The sequence below is a fragment of the Vanellus vanellus genome (assembly GCF_965231255.1).
Source record: "Vanellus vanellus genome assembly, chromosome: 1".
In the NCBI taxonomy this organism is placed as follows: domain Eukaryota; kingdom Metazoa; phylum Chordata; class Aves; order Charadriiformes; family Charadriidae; genus Vanellus; species Vanellus vanellus.
Window position 1 is genome coordinate 211069386 of NC_138905.1, and position 11362 is coordinate 211080747.

At 40.9% G+C, this 11362-nt stretch overlaps 1 protein-coding gene across 1 annotated transcript in view; it reads right to left on the reverse strand.

Moving 5' to 3' along the window:
• DEUP1 (deuterosome assembly protein 1) overlaps nucleotides 1-10704 on the reverse strand; it is a gene marked incomplete at both ends in the record, with an annotated part of 44303 nt that extends 33599 nt beyond the window's left edge. The window contains 3 exons of the mRNA XM_082482945.1: nucleotides 902-997; nucleotides 2363-2534; nucleotides 10661-10704. Coding sequence (XP_082339071.1) covers nucleotides 902-997; nucleotides 2363-2534; nucleotides 10661-10704 — 312 coding nt within the window. The remainder of the gene's footprint in view (nucleotides 1-901; nucleotides 998-2362; nucleotides 2535-10660) is intronic.
• Between the last annotated feature and the right edge of the window lie 658 nt (nucleotides 10705-11362).

Below are 11362 nucleotides of genomic sequence, written 5' to 3' on the forward strand. Positions count from 1 at the left end.
TAAATCTACCCTCTTTCAGTTTAAAACCATTGCCCCTTCTCCTGTCACTACATGCCCTGGTAAAAAGTCTCTCTGTCTTTCTTATAAGCCTCCTTTAAGTTCTGAAAGGCTGCTATAGAGTCTTACCAGAGCCTTCTCTTCTCCAGGCTGAACAAACCCAGCCTGTCTTTGTAAGAGAGGTGCTCCAGCCCCCTGACCATTTTCATGGCCCTCCTCTGGACTCACTCTAACAGGTCCATGTCTTTCTTGTACTGGGGACCCCAGAGCTGGACACAGTACTCCAGGTGGGGTCTCACCAGAGCAGAGTAGAGGGGGAAAATATCTCCCTCAAATTGCTGGCCATGTTTCTTTTGATGCAGCCCAGGATACGGTTGGCTTTCTGGGCTGTAAGCACACACTGAAATAAATAAACCCAAAACAAATTCCCAATGTCAATAATCCAGGTTACTCTAGTTTTGATATTATATTCCCTTATGGAAAGCTACCAGACCACTTTAATAATCCCTGTCAATCAGGCAAACTAAAACCAGAAAAAAATTATAGCAAAGACATGACAAGGACAGTTTAAGTCTTAAAATTCCTAACGTGCATCAGAGTCTTATTAGCATGAATGTAATTATCTATTTTATTCATTCACCAAGGTTTTAGGTTATTAATCCAAAATCAGGAGATCAAGTATATGTCTTCATAACAGATGTCACAATCACATCAAAATCCACCCAAAGAGTTTGGACATGTCAGTACAGAAATGATAATGGAGCCTGGTAGGAAGCTGAGGTCATCATCATTTGTGTGACATGACTGATCTTTACCAAATCCATAAAGGTACATCTATACCATTAGGCATGTATGAGCTCTTTATACTGCAATCATAAAATAATGAAATAGACATTTTTCTTACTTGAGATTTCAGTGTTTGAAGCTGAGTTTCATAATTCTGAGCCATTTCATATTTAGTTTTCTGTAAGTCTTCCAGTTTCTGTCGAAGTAGTCCTACCTACAGTTAGAATAAGCATTCAAATTTACCTTCTCTGAAGTGTTCCAAAATAGGTCGTTTTTGGAGTAGTCGTTTGAAACTTTGAAAAAAGACCATTCCTTGAAAGATAGATATTAAAAATATAAATTCATTCAGTAACTTAATAATAAAACTGGACATGACAAACCCAGATGGTGTCAGCAGCAAGTTAGGGATTTTATAGTAAAAAATCTCATTGTATGCTTCTGTTATGATTTAATGATAATACTGTATGAGTCTGCCATGAAAGACCATTTAATGAAAGAGTTTCTGACCCAACTATACGATTGAACTGCTGTGCCCCATTGTGAAAATTTTGCTTAAATGGCTTATATAATCATATAAATGACTTTCAACTACTTATGTAAAATTATCAGGAGACACTGTAGACTCATTTCAGCTCCCTAAGTACAGTGCCATTTGAGCTATCTTGAATTACCTGAGAGTTTCACAGAGGTCTGAGAAATATGACAAAGAGCGTACATGACACCTATGATTTTCCTGGAGGCGCATCTGGAAGCGAGGTGGAATATGCTACAATATTTCAGATAACATTTCTGTACAGGCAAATAAATTGCTGCTTTAAGGACTGGCTAGCTGAATTATTCTCTTGGCTCCTCTGACTGCAATTACTAAGGGCAAGTTCCTAATTGCTCATTAGGGAGAGTTATTTCATTTTCAAAGCTCCCACTGGCAGTTTAGACACCTAGTTCACACAAGGATGCCCACATGTAAACACCTAACTTCAGAGGTCTTGAACTACAGCTGAATGCTGTGCTAGGATCTACTGATGCTTCTGAATAAATATTCAGCAGACAAGACTGTGTGTGAAGTACAGACAATATCAGGTACACTGGAGCTTTCAGTTTGATATGCAAGTCTAAGTCGTAATACAATGCAAATCTACACTATTAATACTAAAATTATGATACAAAGACAGTATATCATGTAAAATGATAGAAATCAGGTACAGACAGGAATTACAGAGACAATTTTGTGAAACTTTTTCAACTGCACATCTGCATTTAAAATTTCTGATGAAAGCAGAAGTGTTGGCATTTAGAAAAAACATCAAATTATCTTTTTACAGATAAACTGAGAATATTCAATTTAGACTTTAGGGAAATAGAAGAAATATGAGACTTTCAATTCCATTTTTACAAGCACTTTTTCAGAAGAGAAGCACACTTTAAAACAAAACACTAAGGATAATTAGTGACCTTTAAAAGGTGTTTGGTATTTTTACATGATAGAACAAACAGGTCTTCTTATAGAGCATTTAGAGCACACTATTAACTAACTCCCAGAATAAACACTTTCTTTATAGAATGTGATATTCTTAAATACCTCTTGACCTTTTTGATCCAGTTTGCTTTGGGCGCTTGCTAATTCTTGCTCCTGGATATCCATCTTTGCTTCTAAAGCTTTCATCTTCCTTTCCCATTCCACTTTCTTGCTGTTTACCATGATGCTAATTTGATGCACTAATTCCTGAAGTTCAGCTTCACATGGAGAAACTCTGATAATATAAAAAAAGAGACTTTTTTCATATAAAGAATAAGGGAGAAACCAAATTTTTATTTACATTGCTAAGATTTTATTTTAATTCTGATGGAAAGAACCACTTTTCAACACCAGAAAGAAAGAAATGGGAAAGCTAAATGATGCCTTGAGATATAGGTGGAATCTCACTTCACCTATCTTTAATTTGCCTGAAGTCAAAATCAGAGTATTCAGCATGGACTTTCTGCCTAGCTTAAATGCTGTTTGATATCCTCTCACTCTGTCAGGGATGAACTGTCAAATGAGCATATAAGCCAAGCTTATCCAGGCCCAAACTTCAATGGATGAGAGTAGGAGAAGCTGAATATGAAGTTGCTTATGGGCGCAGGACTTCGCACTAATGACAGATGCAGAGTTTGTTGGCGAAAGTTATTAAACAGCTGGCTTGAAAGTGAGCCACAATTCTTAACTGCTAGTTCAACTTTTACACTCTGTTTTCCCATTCTGTTTGTGGAAAATGGACTTAAATAACAAGGCAACTTGTATAATAATAGCAACCTTTTATGCTAGTGGGAAGCACAGAAGTGAGTGCATTTTCAAAAAGAACTTGTCTTTTGTGGGGACTGTGTGCTTAATTATTTTTATCATCGACTTCATTTTTTTTTTTTAAATACCACAACTTCTAAGCATTTTTAGTGTGTTTAGAGCTCATAGAATGTTGGATGTAGGTATTTTCATACTAAGTACCAAAAGGGGCATGTACCTCACTGGAGTGAAGGAAAACTCCAGCAGGAGAGCTAACTTTGATCTCTTCAAGAAACTGCTTGGGGAGATCCCGTGGACTAGGGCTCTGGAAGGCAAAGGGGCTCAAGAAAGCTGGTTGGTATTCAAAGACCACTTCCTCCAAGCTCAGGATCGGTGCATCCTGAAGAGCAAGAAATCGGCCAAGGGACGCAGGAGGGCTGCCTGGTTGAGCAGGGAGCTTCTGAACAAGCTCAAGTGGAAGAAGGAATTTTATACTCAGTGGAAGAATGACCTAACCCCTTGGGAAGATTACAAGAATGCTGCCAGAGTGTGCAGGGATGAAACAAGGAAAGCCAAGGCCGCCTTGGAACTAAACCTGGCAAGGGATGTCAAGCTCAACAGGAAGGGCTTCTTCAAGTATATTGCAGGCAAAAGGAAGACCAGAGAAGCTGTGGGCCCACTGTTGAATGAGACAGGAGCCATGGTGACGGTGGCTGCGGAGAAGGCGGAGTTACTGAAAGCCTTCTTTGCGTCGGTCTTTACTACCCGGCCGAGCCCTCAGGAGTCCCAGGCCTTGGAGAAAGTAACGGGGAAAGAGGAAGACTTCCCCTGGGTTGAGTAGGATCAAGCGAGTGACCAGTTAGGTCAATTAGATATTCACAAGTCTATGGGCCCTGATGGGATGCACCCGAGAGTGCTGAGGGAGCTGGCAGAGGTCATTGCTGGGCCACTCTCCACCATCTTTGAAAGGTCCTGGAGAACAGGTCAGGTGCCTGAGGACTGGAGGAAAGCCAATGTCACTCCGGTCTTAAAAAAGGGCAAGAAGGAGGACCCGGGGAACTACAGGCCAGTCAGCTTCACCTCCATCAAGGCACGTGGAGGAAGAGAAGGCTATCAGAAGTACTCAGCATGAATTCACCAAGGGGAAATCATGCCTGACTAATAGTCTTCTATGATGGTGTGACTGGATGGATGGATGAGGGAAGAGTGGTAGATGTGGTCTACCTTGACTTCAGCAAGGCGTTCGACACGGTCTCCCACAGCATCCTCATAGGGAAGCTTAGGAAGAGTGGGTTAGATGAATGGACAGTAAGGTGGATAGAAAGCTGGTTGCAAGACAGAGCTCAGAGGGTTGTGGTTAGGGGCGCAGAGTCTAGTTGGAGGTCAGTGAGGAGTGGTGTTCCCCAGGGGTCAGTACTGGGTCCAGTCCTGTTCAATATATTCATCAATGACTTGGATGAGGGGATAGAGTGCACCCTCAGCAAGTTTGCTGATGATACAAAGCTGGGAGGAGTGGCTGACACACCAGAAGGCTGTGCTGCCATACAGAGAGACCTGGACAGGCTGGAGAGTTGGGCGGAGAGGAATCTTACGAAATTCAATAAGGGCAAGTGTAGGGTGCTGCACCTGGGGAGGAATAACCCCATGCAGCAGTACAGGTTGGGGGCTGACCTGCTGGAGAGCAGCTCTGTAGAAACAGACCTGGGAGTCCTGGTGGACAACAGGATGACCATGAGCCAGAAATGTGCCCTGGTGGCCAAGAAGGCCAATGGCATCCTGGGGTGCATCAAGAAGAGTGTGGCCAGCAGGTCAAGGGAGGTCATCCTCCCCCTCTACTCTGCCTTGGTAAGGCCACACCTGGAGTACTGTGTCCAGTTCTGGGCTCTCTAGCTCAAGAAGGACAGGGAACTGCTGGAGAGGGTGCAGCATAGGGCTACCAAGATGATTAGGGGACTGGAACACCTCTCTTATGAAGAAAGACTGACTGAGGCAATTGGGCCTCTTTAGTCTGGAAAAAAGACGGTTGAGGGGGGACCTGATCCATGCTTATAAATACTTAAAGGGTGGGTGCCAGGAGGATGGGGCCAGGCTCTTTTTGGTGGTGCGCAGTGACAGGACAAGAGGTAACGGGCACAAACTTGAGTATAGGAAGTTCCACCTAAACATGAGGAGGAACTTCTTTACCTTGAGGGTGGTAGAGCACTGGAACAGGCTGCCCAGGGAGGTGGTGGAGTCTCCATCTCTGGAGACATTCAAAACCCGCCTGGACGCGTTCCTGTGCAACCTGCTCTAAGGTGACCCTGCTCTGGCAGGGGGGTTGGACTAGATGATCTCCAGAGGTCCCTTCCAACCCTGTGATTCTATGATTCTATGAAAACCTTTCACTGACTGTTTTTAGTCAGTGGAATAATGTGTTGCATTTTTAAACTTTTGAGGAGTAGTATCTCTTTCATTTCACTTTCTGTAAGCATTCACTTTCCACACAATTTTTTAGTGGCATCTGTTATCTGCATATCCTGTTCTCATATGCGTTAACTGTTGATAAACTTTTCTACTTCTTTTCCACTTCTTTCTTAGAACTTTTCTTATACCTTTTCCTTCTGCAATGATTTAGAGATTACTGTATCCAATTACTGCCATATCTAAATGAAGGTACAAATAAAGCCAATGTTTCTTCTCCACTGTCAACCAGGTATACTGTTAGTAAACAGCGGAACAACTGCTTTCTCTTCACTTTTTCCATCTGTCATAGCAACTAGTCATTGTACAATGGAAGTTTAATCTGCATTTAATTTCCCTTTCCTCATACTGTTGCATAATTTTCAAGTCTCTTCTTTTTTTTTTTTTGTTTTGATTAGAAGCCTGTATTGAACTTCCTGTCGATAAAACCAGCAATTGTATTCTTTCATATATTTGTTATAAACTTATGAGAAAAAATGTATTGTAACCTATTACTTCTATGATAATAAATTTAGCCTTCTGATAAACAAGTTTCTTCACTTAAAATAATCTAAGAATGCTGTGACATGTTCCATTTTCCTTTTAATATTACTTATCTGACTGACTTTTTCCCCAAAAGTAAAAGTGATAGCCACTGGTTATAATTTAATTGGTTCTTTAATTTATAAAAATTTAAAAGCTGTATTTGCTCTTGACTGCTGATGGTACGTAGCTCTGTGTGCACTTCTGTGTGCACATAAAGTGCCTTTAAGATCGCTAATTGGTTTGCAGTCATTTTAATATCTCTATGGCATGATGGTTTGTTAAAATGAGCATAGCTATTTCCTTAAAATGAGCATAGCTATTATTTTATGAAATAATTGCCATAGAGACAGTCATACAGAGACAAAAGATAGCGCAGCATCTGAATAATGTACTAGCAACCTACAAAAGGGTTAATGATAAAAAGCACAGTAGTATACCTCTAACTGCTCCATCCTAGGAAGTGTTGGAGAGGATTTCAATACCTAAAATTAGCAGAGAATGTAATTTTGTGTCACAAACACTACAATTTGGCATATGTTTTTGGGGCACATTGCAACCGAGAATGTGCCAAACAATTAGGAACTCTACTCGAGCAGAACTGCTCTTTACCAAACACTAACTGCATCATGCCCTAAGAGGTAATATCCCTATTGTCAGTGAGCCTTCAACTGCTGAGTGTGCTGCCAGCACAGCGCGGAAGAACACTAAGCTGACTAACATGGTCCTCTACCGCAAGTGACTGTGCAAACCAAGTCTTAATGTAAGCAGATGCTTTTACTCCTGGTAGCTGATACCACCATCTTGTGTGAATGCTAGCATGAAAATGCTTCCTTTCTTTTCTGGTGATCTTTCACATCCCAGCTCTTCAGCTGTGCTCTCCGAATGTCTGCTCATGCAGACATACTGAAGTCCCCTGTCTGTAGGCTGTGCTCTGGGTCAAGCGCTGGTCCCACACACTCTGTGTTTCATATGCTGTATGCTCAGCTTCTGACTGCAATACACTAAAAAACCTTCCTTAACGTGGATATGTGTTCATTGAATATCCTTTTTTTGATGCTTAAATGGTGCATATCCCTTGTTTTGATAATTATTACAGGAAATTGGAGTAAATTTGTTAGATGTGCAATATCATAATTAAAACTTAACATGATTTTTTAAAGTTAAATTCTTGAAAAGTTTTTTATATCAACAAGCGCTTGAAACTTTATCAATGTTAAGCTTGGAATGGCTTTTTAAATATACATATAAATCTTAATGTCTTTTTACTGTTAAAAGTGTTAGTAATGGCATTTTAGAATTCAATATGAGTGAGAGAATGATAATAACCAAAGTGCAAGCAAGTAGTACACCGTGATGTACATTTCACAAACCAAAAATGCCCTTCTCCCCAAGTATCTGAAACTCATCTCAAAATAGCATTAATGATGCAACAAACTTGGATTCCCTCTGGGTGGAATATAACATGGGATTTTAAAAACGGAAGATGAAACAATGTTGCATCATGACTACCTTTTCTTTGATACTGCTATAAGGAGCTGTGCCCTTCCCACCTCATGTATTGTCAGGTGGCAACACTTTGGTTAACCACCAGCAATAACTCAGCTACCTGATTTTTGCCTTCAGAAATAGCTACTTTCTTTATTGTATGTCACATGGATCATCTAAATATTGTTATGCAAGTGCAAATGCAACCTCTAGCCTGGATCATCACATTACGCTTTCAGACCCACTACAGCTGACATCTTCCTCTCTTAAGTCTCACCTGTCTCCTTCAGATCATCCCGCACAAGCCAAGTTCCGCAGCTGTTGCTAGAAAATTTTCTCAACGGTTCTTGCATGTTTCTTGAACCTAGAACCACCAACATATAAAAGGGAGCTGTTGAAGGAAAAAACCCTTCTGAAACAGCTTCTCAGTCTATCTGCACCTTCTCTGTCTACTTCCTTACCTCTAGGTACACCTGCAGCTGAAAAAGGAAAGCTGCAGCTGAAGATTTAGATTACTATGATAGTTCTACTACCATAACTACTCTGTATCATGGCTGTGGCTTACAAACAGATCTGCATAAAGATGTATTTGGCAGTTAACCCCACGTACTAGCACAGAGTACTAGCTGCTGTGATTACTATTTTAGTCCCTTCAATGTTTTGAAAAGAGTGCTAACTATTCCCCTCAGAGTACGGCCAATCATATGGTATCACAATCATGACAATTCATTTTGACCACTGGATGTGGACCATGGAAAACTCTGGTATCTTTTGTTTAATATGCCATCAAGCAAACACACAAAGAACAACTTTTCCTATAAAACAAAGAAGTATACATATGTTTTTTTACCCATATGCATTGAGCAAGCCCACTTTGATGAATGCATACATCAGATGGATTCTTCATACATGGAAGTAATGACTTGTACTTAAGCAAGTGGCAGCTATTTTTTGGGGGGGTGTTACATTTCACAGAATCACAGAATGGTCAGGGTTGGAAGGGACCTTCAGAGATCATCTAGTCCAACCCCCCTGCCAAAGCAGGGTCACCTACAGCAGGTTGCACAGGACGGAGTCCAGGCGCGTCTTGAAAATCTCCAGAGAAGGGGACTCCACACCCTCCCTGGGCAGCCTGTGCCAGTGCTCTGTCACCCTCAAAGTAAAGTTTTTCCTCATGTTCAGATGGAATTTCCTGTGTTCCAGCTTGTGCCCGTTGGCCCTTGTCCTGTCACTGGGCTCCACTGAAAGGAATCTGGCCCCATCCTCTTGACACCCGCCCTTTAGATATTGATAAGCCTTGACGAGATCCCCTCTCAGCCTTCTCTTCTCCAGGCTAAACAGACCCAGGTCTCTCGGCCTCTCCTCATAAGAGAGGCGCTCCATTCCCTTGATCATCTTTGTAGCTCTCCACTGGGCTCTCTCCAGTAGTTCCCTGCCTGTCTTGAACCAGGGAGCCCAGAACTGGATGCAGTACTCCAGATGTGGCCCCACCAGGGCAGAGTAGAGAAAGAGGATGACCTGCCTCGACCTGCTGGCCACGCTCTTTTTAATGCACCCCAGGATACCAGTGGCCTTCTTGGCCACAAGGGCACATTGCTGCCTCATGGTCAACTTGCCCACCATGACTCCCAGGTCCCTCTCTGCAGAAACTTACTTTTAAATAGCTCAAAACATTTAAAGGTATCTCATTTTTAAAGTGATGTAGCTCTTAGTCTCCTTTTACTTTGTTTCCATATTGGTGAAAATAGAGATGATTCATCTTCTGCTGTCCTTATAACTATTTATCTTCATGTAAAATCTAGATGTTTCCAAATTTAGACAAACCAAAATCCAGATAATAAATTTTACCAACTCCAGGCCTTCATCAGAAATTATTTTGGATGTGTATTTTAAACTGCACTTCCAGATCCTTTGTATAGTTAATGGAAATACATAGCTACAGAGAATACCCGGTTTATGATGGGACAAATTACTCCCGAGATTCATCTGCAATGGCCTGAAATTTCACATATGTTGATTACAACAAAGGCCAGACAGGATCTGAACTCTTGGAATAGGCTTCTGATTTGTTAAAATAGCATCCAAAGAATAGCAATATTTTGATTTTTTAAAAAATTCAGGTTTTTATATGACTATATTTACCAAACATATCACTAACAAAAAGAATGCCCCTCAAAGCCGGAAAAATGGGCTACATTGTTCAGAATATAATAATTTACTGCAGCCATCTTTCTTCTATCCTGAAAAATGTACACATTATTCTTCAGTCCAAAGAGCACAATTTTAAAATCCTATTACAACTTCCTTGGGCCAGAATAAGGTGTGATAGGATATGCATGTTTCTTTTATTTTAAGAAGTACTTTTACGCTTAACGTGCATCATATTACCTTGGACTGCTTCTTGGTGATAATGATAGAAGAAACTGTTTTATATGGAAAAAAGAGGTAGTAAGTTTAATTACAAATTATGATAGATAAATATTCTATTTAGCTCATTATATGGGGAAGTAGTTTTTATATTGCTGTGTTTCTTGAGCAGGCTGGATGGGGTGAGGCTCTACATGAAATCTCACCCATGTTCACACTTCTTTAGCAAGATTTTGTGCTGCACTAATATTTTTTTAGATTAACACTAAAAGAACTAAACTTGGATTATGTCAAAAAAAGATGATTGGGTTGTGTTGAAAGGTGCACTTAATACTTGGGAAGAACGATTGTGGTTATTACCTGTGCAAAATAAGACTGGAGCTCTAGCAATTAACAGCCTTGTTTTTAAGATTTTTGAATGTTTTAAGAGCTGTTAAATGCAAGTTTATACTGCTGTAGCCTAGCAACTTCAACTATTTTTTTAAAACAGTTTAAAATAACATTTCTTAACATCTTAATAAAAACCCACATAGCTTTCATTTTTTCCTCTTTTGTTCAGGTATGGAGATTTAAAAAATTTAAATAACTAATGGAAATAGTCAGTAGATTATTAGTTAAAGCAATAAGATGTGTTGTCTTAATTATCAGCAACCTCTCCAGTTTGCATAGAAAGCAGCAGAAATTCAGAATCATGTATGCTTCTAAAATCATTTTGTGTTTCACATTTTTAATAAACCCACATAATTAAATTCCATTCCCAGACAATAAGTCATTACTTACTTAGCGACAGCTTGTTCCTGAAAGACTTCTAAGTCCTGCTCCATATTACTGATTATCGTTTTAACCTGTTGAAACAACAAAAATCAAATAATTCAGGTTCTTAACTGAATGCATTTACACAGCAATTAGTCCATACTGGATAGTTCTATGCTTTCCTTTCAATTTCTGTAATTCTCCCATTGCAAACACCAGGGGAAGGGGAACGTAGCTCTAATTACAGGCTGGAATGGGCAAGACGAAAACTTCTGGAGTAATCTCAGCAGCTCTTGCACTTGGTTCAGCACTGATAATAGAAGTGGAAAGATCAGAACAAGGCTGTTGCTGGCACCGGTCCGGTTCTGTGGGTCCAGCAGGACAAAAGGACTTGGAGCAAGCCTGGCTGCATGCAAGGACAGGAACCAGACGTGTTATGGGTGACAGGGTGGCATGAAACAGCCCTAATTCTTCGCGGGGGTGTGCACTGGGGCTCTCCAGGGCATGGGTACCAGTACATACAGATGTGCGGACACCACCACATGGCACTGCACCACTGGCTCCACAAGGACCAGGCACCTGAGGTGACACTGCCACAGGGCCACTGGGTCCACAGGGGACCAATACCTGAAGTTACACTGCCACAGGACCGCCACCCTTGGCTCCACAGGGGACCAATACCTGAGGTGACACGGCCACAGAGGCAGTCGTGGCTCCACAGGGGACCAA